General features: G+C 45.9%; 1 protein-coding gene across 1 annotated transcript; it reads left to right on the top strand.

Annotated features, from left to right (window-relative positions):
* The first annotated feature begins 291 nt into the window (after positions 1-291).
* Trf2 (TATA box binding protein-related factor 2) lies at positions 292-18,565 on the top strand. The gene is made up of 5 exons (XM_065424877.2): positions 292-969; positions 5,955-6,037; positions 7,823-7,990; positions 10,719-10,813; positions 16,923-18,565. The coding sequence occupies exons 1-5, from the start codon at positions 631-633 to the stop codon at positions 17,183-17,185; spliced, it is 948 nt and encodes a 315-aa protein (XP_065280949.1). The 5' UTR covers positions 292-630; the 3' UTR covers positions 17,186-18,565.
* Positions 18,566-19,020: the final 455 nt, after the last annotated feature.

Below are 19,020 nucleotides of genomic sequence, written 5' to 3'. Positions count from 1 at the left end.
TAAGTCGGCGTTCGTTCCGGTGAACATCGATATACAGTTACGTTCGAGAAGTTTCTCGCCGCGAACGCTACAAACTCCTATCAAATCGCAATTTGCTTTTTCGCGGTCGGCGGAAAACAGACTGAATTAGTGCCGTCAGCATTTTTGACCAATAATTAAGGGTGCACGCGATTTTCTGTGCCCACTGACAATTACTCGGTGTTACATTGTAGACATAATGTATCTTTTATCTCCGACAAGTTAGTTCGCATTTGATTCGCCAGGGGGACAAGTGCCACTCTTTTAAATACCCAATCAGAACGCTTCTTGAGCACACCGCTAGCAGACGCGTAGTGAGATTTGTTCAGACTTACGCGCGTGTGCGTCGTTTCACGCCGTTTTAACGAGTGTCGGCACGCCGAAAAGGCGTCGTGACGCTTTCAAAGGCTCGCAAATTTGTTCGTTTTCGGGTGGCGGGTGTTCAATTGCCGGGAAACTGTGAGGCGACACCGATTCTTCCGCGTTTGGGCTAGGCCTACGCATAGGCCTAGCGCCCAAACGACAGCTCTCCTGCGCTGACGGGGTCGGTCGCCGGTGCAGAAAAAACAGAAAAATAAGAGTGCTGTGTGTGTGGTGTGCGGCGGGCGAGCGATGGCCACGCTCAGCCAAGGGAACAACAACTTCGCGTTTCACCAGTTCTCGAAAGACGTGGTCAAGTCGTCCGAGCCGACGGATAACTCTTGTGCCAAGGATCCGTCGACGACGCCGCCGCAGCAGCAGCAGCAGCTCGAGCCGGGACAGGATGTGGTCGCGAGCGCGGGGGCGATGGAGCAACCGACCGCCGCCGCCGGCGTCAGCGATGCCGACTCGAGCCCCGTGATCGACATTGTGATAAACAACGTGGTCTGCAGCTTCAGCGTGCGCTGCCACCTCAACCTGCGCCAGATCGCGTTGACTGCTTCCAACGTGGAATATCGACGCGAGAACGGCGTAAGTCATCCGCCCTTTCTTTTCGTTCATTCTGCAACCCCTCTTTGTCCACGGTCGTCTCTGATGACGGGCGGAGTTGTAGGCAGCAGTGCCGCACGCGTGTTTGCTGCGAAGCGTAACGGTACTGCTACTGCGATTCACTTCCTCTGGTCGACGCTGTCGAGGCAGCCCTTTGTCTAGATGGCGCCGAGAACAAAAAGAGCAAAAGCGTAACAAAAAAAACGGAACCTTGAGAATCGCCGATCTGCACGACACCGCATGTCTGTCATGGCCCGCTCTTTCGAAACTGCGCCCGCCCTCCTTCAGTCTTCGTGCAGCGATGACGACTCGTCATTGTTTCGGCGGCGATCTGCGCGATCACGATTTCTTTTTTTTTTTCTTTTTATGTGCACGCGCCCGGGGGGCCTCGCGTTTAGCCAGCCCGCACGGCTTCCTTTTCGCCTTCCTCTTCTAGCGCTCGTAGCTTAATTTACTGCGATTGCCCGCGGCCTCATGCACCGGGGCATCCATCCCACGTTATTTATCGCCGCTACCGCGCACTCTCTTGGTCTTTTTCCTTTTTTTTTCTTCTCCAGCTTTCTTTTTTCCCCGTCCTCCCCACCCATCATCCCGTCGTTTCTAAAAATACGGAAATGCGTCCAACCTATTTCTTTGCCGCGGTTACTGAGAGACGGATGCGGTGCAAGTTAAAAGGCGCCACACAGTGCGAGGTAAACAGCGGGCCCGTTCGGGCCGGCTATCGTTCATATTTGGGTCTCGTGTTCCATTGTGGGGGTGCGCGCACCCTACGCCCACATCTCGCACCTTGCGGTCTCGATAGGTGCTGTCTAGATGCGCATGGCCCCGTTGCGGCGTCTCGGTGTGTCAAGGTGCGCTTTCGTTGCGAGACGTTTTTGCCAAACGCCGCGCTGCCAATACCGAAATGTAAGTTAACAAACACCGCCAGTAATGCACGAAGCAATAATAAAATAGTAAAGCCTTGCAGCGTATTACGACGGCGCGATCGAACGCGGCGAGCTTTGAAACAGCGTCGATAAAGCAATTAGGACAGTGGCAAACAGTCTCAGTAAGGCGCCTCCCCAGCGAAATCGCAAAGCAACGCTGGCGCTTTTACGTAATGAGCGATTGGAACGAATGTGGCTGGCGTCTCGGGGAAAAAACAAAAAAAAAAAACGCATGTCGCGTTGCAGCTTTTTATGGCGTTGCCCCATTTCGCTTCGACATTAACCAGCCACCTGAGTATGTTGTGATGCCGATCTACGAGCGGGCATTGATCTGGCTCTCCAATCGGGAGAAGCGATAGGAAAACGCCAGGTGTGTCGGCATGTCCCGTAACTGCGTTTCTTTTGTCGTCCGAAAGACTTGATTGCGGAAGTCTGGCCTCCTCCAGGCCGCTACCGCGGATTCAGGCTACGAGCTCAGGTGTGCGAGCTTCCGAGTCGAATCAGTGCACTCCCGTCTTTGTTCGCTGCTTCCATTTCTTTCCTTTCTTTTTTAACGCACTCTTACATTTCGCTTACGTTCGCGATCGTCTCTCTCTCTCTCTGCCCCGCCTATGCTACATCCTACTCGTTTTTTGTGAAGACAGGGCCGGTAAAGAAAGCGCAAACCCAGGCAGTACACCTCGCTGCCACGCTGACGAAACGCTAGAGGTTGGGGCATTCATTCGTCAGAACCGAAATTCTCGAAAGACCGATGTAGCGCACCGATAATAGCAAATACGTCATCTCGTCTAGCTTGAAAGGTGCTGCTCCGACAGTTGGCGTTCGTTCGTTCGTTTGTTTCTTCTCTCTCCTGCATGTCGTCTGGATGCCGACGCGGCCGCGTCTTCCGTTTCCACACATTGTATCAAGCGTTTCATCTTCGCTGGCCGCCCTCTGCGCTTTGTTCTTGACCGGAAGGCGGTTTGGGCGGTGCGTGGAGCGGCGGCTGGAAATGACGGGGCGAGGGGTGGGTGGGGGGTAGGCAGGTGAGCAAGAAGCCAGTGAGCGTATTGCGTAAGAACATTAATGGCGGCGGCGTTTCCCCCCCCCTCCCCCAAATGAAAAATAAAGACAAAATCGGAAGACGCCGCGGTTGTTGCGGCGGCCTGCAGAAACATCGTGGTTGAACGTAGAGGTGTCTGGGTTAGGTTAGAAGACCGAAGGTGGCGTTTATTTGGCGGTGGGGGGCGGGGGAGGGCACGGCGTTGCAATACGCCGGGGTGAAACGGTTGGCGCTGCGCTAGCGTAGCATCACCTCGTCGGTGCGATGACCTCGAACTCCTCGCGGGGCGACGGGGGGGAGGGGAGAGGGAGTAAAATCTTCCGCCCCCGGCCCTTCCGTTTTTCATCGGGCATGCCCTGTGTCCGGCGTCATACGGGCCACCGATCTGTCGATACATTCCGTCTTGTTAACCTTCAAGATCCTTCTCGGAATATGCACGTCCAAAGTTAGATTAAAATGCGGTCAGTGCCATTGAAGCGCCAGTGTTCCGAGAGAGCATTGAGATTTGTAAACGTCGGTTCGACATACGTATACAATATTTAGGCAACCCATAAAGCACACTGAACGATGTGCATGGCCCCGGGGTGGTGGAATCATGCGCTTATTGAAGAGTGGTAAATAAAACGTTTAATGACATTACAAGTCGCGTTAATCTTCAATGCCGGAGTGTGATGGCACTTGCCACCGCCCCGTTTGAAATAGGAATTCACTTATCGTATTCGCCCAGAATTTTGGATCTGTAACCGACTGCTTGTAAAGTATACAATTTAGAAAACACAGGGTAGTGCGCATTCTTATTTTATTGCAGTTGTAAAAACCATGTCCGCGTATTAGACGTTGCGTAAAACCGCGATAGTGCTATATTACTTGTTGGATGTGTGGTCAAACTTATTTAAAGCACACACACAAAAAAAAACATGGCTGCCGTCATTTTGCGACTTGCGTGACAGCCGTTTAGCGAGATGGTTGACGAAGTCGTTTAGATTGCGTCGTAAAGATACGTCACAATGTTTGCCCGAGAACAGTTCAAGTATAAAGAGGTCACCGGCGCTTCCTGACGGTTTGTATTTATCACTAAGATGTTCCCACAAAGGAAAAAAAAAAAGATACTGTTCGGCATCGACGGTTTTCGATGCGCACGAACGGACTTTGATCGAAGTCAATGACCACTGAAGGCGCCGCTCGTAATATCGGTGTGAACCCGACTGGCGGCCATCCGCGGAAAACGCCGGACGCATGTTCAATGAGCGCCTGATAAGACACACCGTCGTCGACCTTGCCTGTCGTGTGAACATTACTACCCGCTGATCGGCGCGCCTTTTTGATTTTGCTCTCTTCATTGTGTCGACAGACGTGCGATCATTTGTAACTTTTTCATGTATATGCGGTAAGGAAACGAAGCCGCGTGAAACGTTGTAGTTGGAAAATGGAGGGGTGGGGGTGATGCTACGCAGATCAAATCTGTTAGTAGCCAGTCTGTCGTTAATGCAAAGCAGTTTGCAACGGGCCATGCCCGCTATGTTAGGGGAAGCCACGTTAAGAGATATGGCACGAACGACTACACTCTGCCCTGCCCTCTTGTGCATCCTGCACAGCACGTTTATAGACCTGGCGGGACTTACTTTATTTTAAAAATAATATATTGTGTGCTTGAAAGGTATGGTAGATGTTGCGACTACTGGAGGTGGCTGCCATAATTTGCAAAACAATTTGCGCCGGCTGTGGTAGTACGCTACTTGGCTCAGTGTTCTGTAGTACTCTGGTGCTCCAGACTGTTCTCAATGATCATGCCATCTGCGTGCGAGGCAGTGACATCTATGGCTCACTATGCCAACCAGAAAGGCTTCTCCATTGTCTGCCTTTGATTTCCCGTTATGCAACGTCGACTGAATGGAAGCTTGATCATGGCAGAATTGCCAATGTGCAATGCGTGAGCCCTTTGCTGGAACATGCGGCTCCTCCTCGTCACTGATTGGCTGATATGAGCCTTAGCGTAGGCTGCATTGCAGGTAGTTGGTGAGACAAACTATAGTTGTAGCCGCTGGTGGGGCCACAAGAGACCATTTAACTCCAAATATCCAAAATAATGTGTAGTGCTCACAACCAATAGGCGATGTGCAACCCTGCAAGTGCACTTCATGCACCTCGTTTAAGAGTAAGAAGAAGAAAGCTAAGGCTTATATTTTTTCATAACATATATTACGGTAAGATTGCTATTCCTAGGGAGAAGTACATTTTTCATCCACACTACATATCCGAGCGGGTTGATCATAATCATAAAGTGCGCGAATTCAGGTCAAGAACCGATATGTTCAAGATGTCGTTTTTTCCTCACACTGTTCGAGAATGGAATGCTTTATCTTCATTTCTTGTTAATATTACTGACAATGAAGTGTTTGCATTGTCATTGTGACTGCCATTGTAATATTTTTTTTCTTTTGTACAACCCCCCCCCCACTGTAATGCCACTGTGGTGCTGTGGGTAAATAAATAAATAAATAAAATAAATAAATAAATAACCAAATTGACGGATCTCGGGCTAGAGTAGTAATGCAGGCTAGTGACATCACTAGTGACAACATGCGGGCTAGGGACATCATTCCCTTCCACTTTCGGCTTTCTTCTCTCACATCCTTGTGTCATTCCTGTTTACAGAACTTCCACAACTAAATTTGATTTCAGTCATCACAGAAGCTTTCACAAAGTTCTCAGAACGTGTGCTTCAGTGTCACGCACATTTTTTTTTTTTTTTTTCACTTTGTCCTGCAGTTTAAATAAGAAGTATGTGGCCTTAAGTGACGGGGAGAAGTGCAGGACTCTATGTGTGCTGCAGATTCTAGAGTGGCACAAAAACTGTTGTATGGTTGGTAAAGTGTACTTTCTGAGTAACCTGTAGGTAGTTGTGTGTAAGTTTGTGTATTTCACTGCCAATTTGAATGTTTGATACATGCTCTACCACCAAGTTGAAGAATAAGAAATGCGCCTTTGCTTTTCAACAGATGCTGACAATGAAGATTAGGACTCCTTACACAACTGCCAGCATGTGGTCCTCGGGCAAAATCACCTGCACTGGTGCCACCAGGTAAGCTGCTGCTGGCCGCTGTGGCCCACATCCTAATGTCATCATCATAATACATGATGTTGCTTTCACGCCCACTTGGTTGGATGCTCTTACACTAATCTTGATCTTGTGGCTTTTGCGGTGAAGCAGAAATGAACTGTGAAAGGTCACGTTCGAAATTCTAGTCTGTTGTATAGGCGCCAAAAACATTGATAGCAACATAGAAAAAAAAAAAAACTGTGACAAATATATTTTTCTTGCGATCTACCGAGAATGTGGTGCATAATTCTTGGTATGGATGTAGTTACACATGTCCTGTTGGAGGATCGCTAGAGCGGCGAAAAGGTTGGTATTACACAATGCTTACTGTCGTGCCGGCAACGTCGTAGAACCTTCGAGTGATGATCGAGCGTGTACCTGTAGTATATGTTGTACAGTAGTATGCCTCTAGAACAAAGTGATGTGCATAATGGAGGAGTCTGCATGTCCCAGACAAATTCATATAGTTTATATATATATATATATATATATATATATATATATATCGTGAATGCCCCTACACACATTTGCCTGTACAATGAAAGAATTTGGGTGCCCCGGGTTGGCTGATTTGTTGCAGTACTATGAACGCGTGTGGCGCTGCCACTTACGTGCAGCGAGCACGGGGAGTAACAGTTGTCACAATAAATATAGCCCGGCAGGGCCCAGATTCCGCAGTAGCATAGTATGACGTAATAGTTCTGCAGAAACCCGCAAGGTGGAGAGAAGTAATTAATAAAGAAAAAATGAGACGTCCACCCAATTGTAGCAATTGCTACGAAGGAAACCCATACGGGTTCCTCGAAAAAGCCTTGCTGTTGAAGAAAAATTCGTCCTGGTCCAGGACTCGAGGAACCTGTATGTGGGCGTGAGCCTGCCTCATTTTCCCTTTATGAAGTAGCATAGTGGTTGAGCAGTTCTCCGTCAATGGAAGGTTGTAAATTATCTGTGCTTTTGCGAGTGGCCACAGACAGGCAAAACATCATAAGGTCTTTATCTCATGTTCCAAAGTTCATAATGAGGTGATTAGATAGCGGCACCAATGTTATCACCTTTTGCAATGCTGGACGCAAGCTTATAAATCCCCATAGAAGCTGTTTATTGCCTGTTTCAAAGTCCTTCACACAGAATATAGGTAGTGTCAAAATCATCACCTTTTGCAATACTCAAAAGGGGTGAGAGCCTTCTGAACTGCTGATAAGCATGAAATCCTAATCATATGGGACAGATGCGGCACTTGCCCAATGAAGATTTGGTTGAAAGATTGCAACGGGTGGCAGGAGCGCATTTTTTAATGCTTCAAGGTGAGATAGCGGAGCACAGATCAGTGATGCCGCCATGTATATTTGCAAGAGGACTGCACTGTTAATTGCCAATGAGCTCTAGAGCTGAAAAGTTGGCAAACAGTTGAAAAGGGCACTTGCAAATATATTTTCTTGAAAACTGAGCACACACTTGAATGAATTCAACACTTTTCAATATATTCCTGGAGAAAATTTTGAAGAGGACCTAATAAGAACGGAGATATAATGAATGCTCTCATTATTTTACCTATTCCTGGCTGCAACAATGTTTTCCTAGCCTACCTCGGCGCTGTTCAGTTGTATTTGTTCTTTCAAGAAACACTGTTAAAGAAAGTTCGCAGTGACCATCGATTGACGAGCCAGCGAACATCTTCATCAACAATTGGCATTACATGCATACGTGTTTGCTTCCGTATTTCCTTCGGGAGTGTTCATTCCGTTGCCCTTTGTGTGTGTGTTTCAGTGAGGAAACTGCCAAGCTAGCAGCAAGACGGTACGCGCGCATCCTCCAGAAGCTGGGCTTCCGGGTCAAGTTCATGAACTACAGAGTGGTGAATGTCCTAGGCACCTGCACCATGCCATTTGCCATCAAACTCATTCCATTCTCTCAAAACAACCGGGCTCTTGCCAGGTAAGCAGTCTCGAACCTTGAAGATGTGCTAATGCTATAAATGATGCAGTTGGAACTCCGTGATGAAGATACCCGAGACAAGAGATGTGTTTATGTTTTTGTATCTTCAGCGAATGCCTATAGGATTCAATGCAGGTCGTGGTTTTTGACAACAAAATATAACTACACAGCATTCCTGCATTCACTGAGCGATGACATGAACATTTTGTGTCTCGCCGAATATTTTAAAGGGGCCCTGAAACGATTTTGGCGATTTTCTACAAACGTACTGAGTCGTTAGAGTAGGTTCTTCTGATCATTAATTGATGCATCTAAGTGCTCTGCGTAAAGCGTGTAATTTATTATAAGGTTTTAAAAATACACATCGCTGCCGATCGCAGCGCACTGCTCGGCGGAATTTTAAGCCGCCCCTACCCATATGATGCAAATAACCCATATTACGTCACATGGGCGAGCTATCTGATTGGCTGACCAGGGCGCGTGGTCGATAATTTTTCCAACTTTATGGTGAACAAATGATGCTCGTAATAGTTGGAATGTTAGTTACTTTGTTTTTGTAAAAAGAAAATAACTTAAAGAGAATACACAAGAATAGTTTTTTAGTGCACTTCAGCACTTCCGGCACACAGCAAGTGTCGTCTGCTTGTGTTACAACGTACTCCATTTTGACGAGAGCTCCGCGGTCAGAGTCGGTCTCAGTCTTTTCGCGAGCACTATGATTCGACTTTGTTGCCTTGTGGACTGCAAACCTAGCGACCTGCAAACCGCGAGTCCAGTATTAGGGCAAACGCAAGCGCAAGGGGACAGGGCCTGGCCGCTTGACTGTGCCGGGATGAGCCACGAGATGAGCAGAAGGGCAAATGTGAACGGTCTGCATGGTGCAGCCACCTGGTGGCACAGAGCTCAACCATACACAGTAGCAACAACGAAGTGTATTCTTTGCTGCTGGTGTGTATTTTTCGCAGGAGTGTAATTATCAACACGTTGATTTATAAATGTTTAAAATGCTTTACACTTGGTTAGAGCAATATTAGCGCTTTGTTTGACTGGTTAAGCGCTGCGCCAGCAAGTGTCTGGACCGTGCAGACCAATCAGGCTGCTCACGTACGTCTACGCTAAAGTTCCTTCATCAGCTTGAGTTTATGCCTCCAGTCATTTGCCGAAATGACCAGCTTGCCTGTTTCTATAGCGGAGTACCGGACACGTTCGGCGCTACGACAGAATGCTTGCAACGCACGCTGTTTCGATAGCTCTCGGTCGACGGCCAAGCGGCTAGCGGATAGGTCTCGCGCGGGAGGGGGCGTGCTCCTAAACAACCAGAAGTGAGCGATGTGACGTTGCATCGTGACGCTGAACCAGTGAAGGCGGAGCTTAGCGCCGCTCGCTCGGCGAGCGAGTTGAGGAGGAAAAGCATAGCTAGGGAGGAGGGTAACTTCTAATCGCTTGCAGCTCCATTAATACGTAACGCTTCACTTAAATTGTGGTGCGAATGTTCTACTTAAGCTGTACCCTACGCGCCTACAAAATTTGTCCGAACCATTTCAGGGGCCCTTTAAGGTTTTTCAAGTAGGTGTTGACTTCATAAAACAGTATGAAGCCCCAATTTCTTGGTGGTGCCACAACTAGTCCTTAACTCTTTTCCTAGCTTGATGAAAAGAGCTATTTTTTGTAGGTTATGGCAGTTTTTCTTCTCTTTCATTTTTATTGAAAGTACTGCACTTCATATTTTATGTAATGCATAAACAAACGGAAGAGTGAATGCACTTTTCACACATGAAAGGTTTATTAACGGGATGTATGTCATAAAAAAAATATAAATTGCCAGAATCAAGATTGTGGGATAAAATTTAACAAAGTTTGTAAAGACACGCTTGTATCTACCAAGAAAGAAACCTGAAAAAAAAATTGAGATATACAAAATGTATTGCTGTCTAATAGGCACTATACGAAAAAAATATTTTCATTGGACAGATATTTTTCATTAGAACGCTCTGCAACTGTGAGCACTACAGTGGAGCGTGCCATGTGTCAAAGCAGTTCCTCGATGTAAAACATAGAAGAATATTGCATTTTTTGCAGTAAACTATTGCTTTCTGCTCAGTTTTCCTATCGCTGTAGAATTTTTTGCAGTTTCTATAGCTCTCTTGGCAGGCTCTCAAGCGCTCCAAATGACAACAAAGACAGGCCCAAGCAAAAACAAAATCTTTTGGGCTGATTTGTGTCATCGTTGCTCTGAGTAAGTCCGTCGAAAAGGCAGCATCCTTGCTGCCTCAAACTTGCTGGTGCTCGATCCATTGATAAAATCGGCCGTAGATGCAGCGGAATCGCGAGATTTCGAAGTGCGTGCACAACTTCTGGAGGCGGCCATTTTTGCTTTCTACTTCGACAATAGCCAAACTTCGGAGCGTCTTCAGAAATCACCGCCAAGCGGGAAAAAAAGCGAACTGCTTCGGAAACAAAAATATAGTTCTCCTCCTTCACGTCCAATGGTGCAGTGTGTATGCGAGTGCCGCAGAAGGTCTCGAAAGCGGCATTTCAAACCATTGATAGCAGGATAACGATGTCCAATGGGCGCAGTAGGGAAAGGGTTAAAACCTGTTTGGACCTTCCTAGGCGGTTCTCTGACAGATTACCTTGAAACGGTCTGCATCACTTGTCACCTGTCTTATTCTTTCGGGCTCTGGGACGATTCCTAATGTAAGTGCTTTTTTTCCCCTCTCTTGTGTAGCTACGAGCCAGAGCTACATCCCGGTGTCACGTACAAGATCAAAGATCTGAAGGCCACCCTGAAAATTTTCTCCACGGGCAGCATCACAGTCACAGGTAGGCTGGTGTCTATGCAGTTTACTCCATGCAATGCAGCCAAAGGCAATGGCTTGTGTTGGCCAACTTGTAATGAGAGCTGTGGGGAGCATTCCAGAGAAGGGAACAGAGTTTGCCCATTGTGTGCCACTGATCCTTCCGTAAATCTTCCATTCAGTTATTGTTGCACGGAGGGCGATCAGCAGTTAACCTTGTAGGCAACTGAAATACTCTACTTGAAATACTGTATTGTAAATACTTTCCAAGGTAACTTGGTATACTTGGTACTCAACTCTTTCCCTGCCGTGGGGAAAATGTGTGTTTTGTAGGTTATGCCATATCTTTTTTCTAAAGGAACTACCGCAGTCAATATTTTATGTAATACATAAATAAAAGGCAGTATGAATGCACTTCTTGCACATACAGGTTTTATTGAAGAGATGAGTGCCATAAAAAATATACTATATAACTTGCCAGCATCAAGATTGTGGGATAATATTGAACAAAGTTTGTAAAGACACGCTTGTATTTACTAACAAATGTAAAAAATATTGAGATATACAAAATGTATTGCTGCCTAAAAGGCAGTATCTCCCCAAAAAATATATTTATTTAATTTCTGATGGAACAGGTATTCCACTACAAAAATTTTAACTGCAAGCATTACAGTTGTGTGTGTTGGACTACGGCCGCCAATTTTCCGGGCTGGCTTGAGTCATCATCGCTCTCAGAGTCAGTCCGATGAAAAAGTAGCATCCTCAGACTTGCTGCTGCCCGATCCATCAATAAAACCAGCTGTAAACTCAGCGGAATTGCGATATCTACAATATTTCTATGTGCGTGCACTGCTCCCGAAGGTGGCCACTTTTGATTCCTACTTTGACAATCGCGAAACTTCGGAGCATGTCCAAAAGTTAATGCTTGGCAGGAAGAAAGTGAACTCCTTAGAAAAAAATGTAGGTAGTTCTCCTCCTTCACATCTGATGGTGCAGAGTGTGAGCGGGGCGAAAGGTCTCAAAATTGGCATTTCAAATGATCGCTAGTGGGAAGCCATTTTTGCTTTTTACTTTCACGATTGCGAAAACTTCGGAGCATGTTCGAAAATTTCTGTGTGGCGGGAAAAAAAAGTGAACTGCTTCGAAAAAACAAAATAATAGTTATCCTTCACATTCGATAGCACTGTGTGTCCGTGAGAGGCGATGAAGGTCTCGAAAACGGCGTTTCAAGCCATTTACTTTACTTTAGGCATCTGTAAGGCTCAAATAGTAACTTTCTCTGTGCATCTGTGTATGAGTTATGATTTTATAAGGGACACAGCCTACTAAACCCCTATTTTGTGAACTTCATTTTATTTTCTCAATAAAACTGAATCGGGAAAGTTGTGTAGGTTACCAGATTTATCTGAAGTTTAGTGTGAGTAGACACCACGAGAAAGGTTGTGAAAGTGGTGACAAACAAGCACCATCTCAGGATTTTTTGGTTTCATGGCACGCCTTTTTTCACTGAATATTGGTTTGCATGCAGAAAAGGAACATCCACTGAAGTTAGCAGCACATATTTGTGCTTGGGAACATTCACTGATCCAGTGTCCTCTGAAGGAATGTTCCGCAGAATGTTCGCTATTAGAACCTGGGACAGTTCTTCCAGCACCAAAAACCCAGGATTTTTGTTTGAGGCAGATGCAAGGTTCTAACTAAATTTATCGGCAACTGGCTCATTTCCTGAACGTCCAAAGTGGACTTCACATTCCGTGTCACTTGCTCCGAAGAATTCAAGTTTCTCGATCATGTTGGCTAAGAACGGAAAGTGAGCGCATAAGTACACTAAAAGTCACCTTCAAGTGTATTTTTTTTGGAGCGCTGTTACAGCTCTTCTCACAGCGATGGTCTTGTTTTTCACAAAGCTAGCCTTTACACTGGCAAAGCGTTTGTGGTAACAATCAGCTGCCTTCACCCAAGTTCTCCAGCAGGTGATAACATCATAAACAAAGTAAGGCTAGGACAAAACGCGAAAAAAAAGGCATTTTTAGACTGAAATTTCGATGTAGACTCGAACATCCAAGTAGGCATACATGTGCACAGTAGCCATTAAAATGCTTCTAGATGCATAATTTGTGCTTATACATTACCAAATAGGCATGACAAGGATGGTAGTGGAACAGCTGTGGCAATTGCGCCATAGTGGGCCAAGAGCAGTTCTCCGAGTCATTCTGCTACAAAACAACATTTTAGTGGAAAGTTGCTCCGAGCCTGCTGCCGAAGAAAGCATAAGCAAGGCCTTGTCCCATTGATGCTGCGTTGCTAGTAAAATTGAAACCAAAGCCTAAAGCATGCTATCATCATCGTGGAAGTCTGTGGAGCGACCATAGGCGATGGATATAGTCGATTTCACCCTTCCTCCATTGCTGCTTTTGCCAGTTTTTGCTCTTTTGTTGCATTTTGCTTCAGCTTAGGTTGCAACGTACTGCCACTGTGTGGTTGTTACTTGTGCCTTTTGTGCTGCAGCTGGGCACTCCTCGTAATACCGTGGCACGGTGCTCGCTCTAGGAGGCTGCCAGATCAGAACAGAAGCCTTGGAGAATATAAGGTCGCATATTGTGTAGCATAGTTGTTGAGTCAGCGGCACTTCGTAAATACCTCGTAATACCTCAACCGCTGACCCATAATTTGCATGTTAGGGGGACTTTTCTTGCAATACTGCACGATCAGAAGAACAGATTCCATGGTTGTCATTTAAACAGTTTTCACGTGATCCAAGGCACAGTTCTGCCGGAGAGATTTCGCATGTTAGCTGTAAAGAAAACTGACCTGAAATGTTAACTTCGGTTTAATAGCCCACTTTCAAGGGTGTTGTGTTCTTTGCATGCCCTTATTCCACAATATGTTTTAGTACATTTTCCTTGCTCGCTTGAAGCGCCGTGAATGCCCGGATAAGTTGAAATAATAGAAGCAGCTTCATACTGCAATATACGTAGAGGGAAAGTCATTAAGTTACATATTATAGAAACAAGTACGACAATTATTATTTTTAATGCCTCTTTGATGTGCATAAGCCATCTTAGCTATATTTATTGACTATATCAGTTAAAATTGGTTCTGATTGAAACTGCATGGTAACTTGGACAAGAAGAAACAAGACAAGCATATAGCAGGTCTACCTGGTTCTTTAATTTCTTCTTGTCCGAGTTAGCGCGCTGTTTCAATCCGAATGCTTTACCAACGAGCCCAAATTTGAACTCTGCGGTATCTGTTAAACAGGGATGCGGCTGCACTGCTACGCACACTGTATAACCAGTGTGTAATTGCCTTTAAAATTTTGGATGATGTGCGGAGCTGCTTGATACTTCGGACATTATTCCGTATGTGATCTGCCACACATGTGGTGGCCGTGAGCAAAATCGGCGCTGTTCAGGCCATCGTCTGTACCTTCTTTGGCAACTCGATATGTTGGCTCTCTAGGCAACTTCTCATCTTGTGCCAGCAGTGAGGCGATCTTGGTCAGCTTGGCACCAGGGCCCAACTTAACTGTTGCAATCTCGCTTTATTGGAGCACAGCATGAAAGAACGGAAAGATTTCTTTAATTTGAGAATTTCTAGGAGTGCATGAGGGAAAATGGGTTTGTTTTTGCTTGGTTTACATCGTAGGGTTTCGCTCGGGGAATCCTAAAGTGTTGTTCGTGGAAACTTGGGGGGGGGGGGGGGGGGGGTTCCACGGAGCCCAGTTTAAATGCACAATGTTTGTCCCTTGCATAGGAGATAACACCCTCCTCAAATTTCGTTTACTGATGTTCCACACACATCACGTCCATTGCTTATGCATCTCATCTATTTTAGTCTGTCTTGTGTTTATACATTCAAATGTGTTGCATTTGTTTCATATCACTGGATCATTGCCGGTAGAGGCTATTCGATCAACCAACTACTAATTGCCCCATAAACAGCTAAGCCTTGCATCTAGGGGTGTGTGAATATTTGAAAATTTCTAATATTGTTGAATGTTATGTTTTAATATTCTTATTCGAAAATTTTCGTATATATTGCTGGCTGTGCGGGAAAAGACATGGTTCTTAGCGTTTATTTCTATCTAACATAAGAAAGCGCATCTAATTTAGCGCTAAATTTTGCGATAATTTCATGCTGCTGGCGAAATTTCACCTGTAAAACACGCTTAGCCACTGGACGTCTAAGCTGTGCAGAAAAGCCAGCCTCTCAGTAGCAAGTGGCACGGATTTGCAAACCGTGAGGGTCCACTCTTTTCAGGTTCCACCCCAGTTCTGAGCTTATTGCTTGACAGTAAATGGGATGAGTGACACCTGGTAGAGGGTCAGATGCCTCTGAGCTTACGTGAAATCGATGCAGTTTATTGAGGCACAGGTTGGTGAGAACAGACAACTAGCAGAAATTATTCAGTTTTTCAAAGCTAACATGAGTCCAATACAATCTTTTAGTATAACGACTTACTAGTTTAATTTCTTTACAAATGTCAGTGTAATTGCAATATTAAAATAAACCAGCTTTCTAATAAATGCATGTGCCTATCATTATTAAATATTCAATGCTAAGTATTTGCATTTGATTCATATTCAAAAATTTTGATATTTGCACACCCCTACTTACATCACTTAGGCTACACTTTTTACGATGAGCCTGCATTGGTTGGGTCCTCTTCCCTCTTTTTTTCTTCCTCCAATTTTTCGGACATACTTGATAATTGAGATGCCTTAGCATCACCTCCACGTACCCCATAGAGCCAATGTATATAAGGACGTCTGGTTCTTTTTTTTCTTTCTTTATTTTTGGACGTTGAAGCCATGACTGCTGCTATTTCAGTTATCTCGCAGCCTCTAACCAGCGCTTGCGTACACCGATGCACTGGCAGCTGTAATAGTTGTTTTGTGCTGTTGTTAGGCCTAGCTGGGCTAGCCACATTAGCTTAGCCTAGCTGCTTTGATATTCGCTATCAAGCTTCCTCCTGTTCGATGCAGTGTTCTAAAGTGAAGCTTTCTTTGCCTCTTCCTTCGACTTTTCCATTGCTGCTGTCGCTATACAGCATAGGGGAAAAGTAAATATTTCATACCTCTTATGGTACCATTTTTCAAAAGAATGTTCCATCTCAAAGGATACATTTATAGGAGCAAGATCATGCTGGAGGTTTTCAAAGTGCTTCCGAATTCGGCAAACAGCACATCCAAGTGCTTCCGTAATTTTTTAAGCACGTCCTAGGATACCACCACTTCGTCACAGCCCGCAGTAAGGACTGCGATATAAGGGGGTAGTCATTTTTAGTGTTTACAGCTTTCACATGCATTGCCCACTGTAAAGGCCCTATATAACATAGCTTGCAATCACGTTCATAAACCTGCTCCAAAAGCTGTTCCGAAATGGGTTGGGCCGGTAGCATCACTGTAATTGGTTCAAAGTAGAAAACAATGTGCACGCGAACCCAACGCACGCCTGACTTGCTTCAGACTCCGGAAAAGGATAAACCTTCAGAGTTCATCTGCACAAAATAATAATTTATTTACATTTAATGTTCATTGTCATCACTCTTGACAGCTCTTTATCACTGTGGGCCATAACATGTCATCGAAGTGGTTCTTTCTTTGCATTTGACCTTCTGCATTTCTACGGAAAGTAAACTTCGTTGTCAACTTACAATGAGAACTTCGCTGTCATTGTAAATTGGATGTTGCCCATGCCTAAACTAGCCACCACTTCACCTGTTCGTTCTGGACGCATGTGCGTTGGATAAGTCCAAAAACATCTGATGTTGCTCCATTTCTGCAAACTTAGCATGTCGATTGCCACTAGCTTAGTAAAATAAAGAACTTACGTAATGAAAGCGGCCTCTTGTTAATACTAACCTACGCAAAAATTTGTCCTCTCACCATCGTGTAATGGCAATAGCAGTTGTCTCTGAAGTAGGATGTTGCAGTAGAAGTGTCTCTGACAGTAGGATGTTGCCGATATCCTGAACACTGCTTCAATTTCTTACTGGTGCATAGGCAAAACTCAATCTCCCACTTCTTTTTGTTTAAGGTGTATGTAAAGATCAGGTAAATATTACATTTGCAGTCTGGGTTGAGCGTGGAACTTCATGACAAATCTCTTGTGTCTCATGCTCTTTGCAGCACCCAGTGTGGCCAATGTCCAGCACGCCATCGAACAGATTTTCCCGCTTGTGTACGAGTTCCGAAAGGAGCGAGGACCCGAAGACGTGGCGCGCATGGCCCTGCGTGCCCAGCGCAACGCCAACAACCGGCCACAGCCGCGAAACCACCAAGCGAACGCCATAGCTGCCATTGAGGAGGACTATGACTCCCTCGAAGACGAGGAGGAGCTAGACGAGGAAGAACTGATGGACTACCCCAATTCCGACGAGAGCTGGGACTAAGGACAGACGACGAAGCACGGGTGTTTTTGTAGTAGCTTCTCTCTTCAGCGCCACCGATTCCCCCGTCAACGTCGAACCGACGTTCTCGCAGCGGAACCGCCGAAGTCGCTACGGAGCAGGCCGCCGCAGCGTGCCTGTCGACGACCTCTTCCCTCGAGCATGCGCGGCTTGTCTCGTGGCTGCTCTCTAGTCGTCACAAAACATGCGTGGGATGTGGCGGTGCACCACAACATGTTTCTCTGGACTTCTGGGGGGGGGGGGTAGGGGTTAAAAAGAACGAGTCGAAAAGAGTGTATTTTGGGCGGCAGAGGGTGCTCCGTTGCCCTCCGCCTCCTCTGCCTGCAGCAGTGCAGTGCGTGTCCGAGCTGCCTTTTTTTGCGGAGCGTAGAAGGTGGCTCTTTTGCCCGTCCTTCTAGTCCGGCACTTCCTTCCTTCACCTCAAAGAAGCAAGGTTACACGAGTGTGTTTCTTAGTTGAGATAGGCTCGTCCCTTCCACGTACAACATGTCCACCGTCCCCGACCCTCCTGTTCGTGTGTGTGTGTTACCTAGGCCTTGAGACTGTCTGCCCAGCTATGTTGCCATGCTCCCACAGCCCCAAGGTTTTCCTTGTCTTTCTTTTTTTTTTTTGCTCTCTTCCTCGTGTTTTCTAAGCATTAGGAAGCATTTTTGTTGAGTGACCATTGTAGCAGGGAACCCCGTCCTCATTGTTGAAAGGAGCAACACATCTTTGTCAGTAGCATCGGAACAAAGTGTCACTGAGAATACGTGCTTGTGTTTGCACAACTGTCGCCGTGCCCCCCCCCCCCCCCCCTCCCCGTCCAACCTTGACCTCGAGCCCCACCCCTACCCGCAAGGAGCTAGTGGTTCCCTAAAACACCTGAACCAAAGTCATCGTCAAGCCCGTGCATGTTGTTGGGCCGAATGCGCGGCATCTGGTCTTAAAAAATAATAATAATAAAGAAACGCCATGGCGAGCGGTTCAGTCCGACGTCAGTTGCAGGTAGAGCAATAATTTAATTTGTTGCTACGACTGAGGGCCTCATTGTTTTGCCGCCAACTAGAGGGAAATACGCCTCGGGTGTGGATTTTCTTTTTTTTTTTTCCCCCGGAAGAGGACGTTGTGTTCACGTGCCCACTAGAGACTCTTGAATGAGCAAACTGGAACTGCTTTCTGCATTTTAATGTGGGTGTTCTGCTATGACAGGCGTGGAAAGCTTAATTTTTTTTTTTTTTTACATATAGCAGTTGCCATCTTTTGCTTGTGGGTGCATTAGTGCTGTGTATGCATGTGGCGGTTGCATGGACGTAGTAATAGTCTTTTTTTTTTAATTTGAGTGTCGGACCTTGTGAAATAAACATGCCTTTTTTTTACCATGAATGAGCTCGGTTACTAGAACCCACGATGCTTTCCTAAAAAGATGGCCATCATGTGGGTGCTCAAACACAGCTGTTACTGGGACTCGCCATGGACACAGGCTCATTTTATTGCAGTCTACTGATATGCAGGAGAGTTCATGTATTTGTCTGCAGAAAGACCGTAGATAATACAATAGAACAGTAATTTATGGGTTGAGTGCCCAAAGGTGACCATTTTATTGTTTTAGCATTTGTGAGTGGTTGCTGGCATTATGTTGTGCCACTCTGCCATACCATACTTAGTTGCTTAAGGTTTCTTCTGTGTTGAAGAATCTAGCAGAATAGAGAGAGAGATTTATTTACAGAAAGACAGAGAGCCTGGCCTGAGCTATAACTTGCCCTGGCCTGCTACTCTATACTGGGGAGAAGGGACGGGGAGGAAAAGGGATGATGATGCAAGGAATAGGTGCATATATA

Source organism: Dermacentor albipictus, chromosome 6 (genome assembly GCF_038994185.2).
Source record: "Dermacentor albipictus isolate Rhodes 1998 colony chromosome 6, USDA_Dalb.pri_finalv2, whole genome shotgun sequence".
Lineage (NCBI taxonomy): Eukaryota > Metazoa > Arthropoda > Arachnida > Ixodida > Ixodidae > Dermacentor > Dermacentor albipictus.
Note: the sequence above shows the minus strand (reverse complement) of the source record. Positions and strands in the feature narration are given on the sequence as shown.

Excerpts from the sequence above, each read along its gene's own strand:
- Trf2 (XM_065424877.2), top strand. The coding sequence starts at position 631 with ATGGCCACGCTCAGCCAAGGGAACAACAACTTCGCGTTTCACCAGTTC. Across the intron at positions 970-5,954 it reads AATATCGACGCGAGAACGGC|ATGCTGACAATGAAGATTAG; the intron begins GTAAGTCATCCG and ends GCTTTTCAACAG. Across the intron at positions 7,991-10,718 it reads AACAACCGGGCTCTTGCCAG|CTACGAGCCAGAGCTACATC; the intron begins GTAAGCAGTCTC and ends TCTCTTGTGTAG.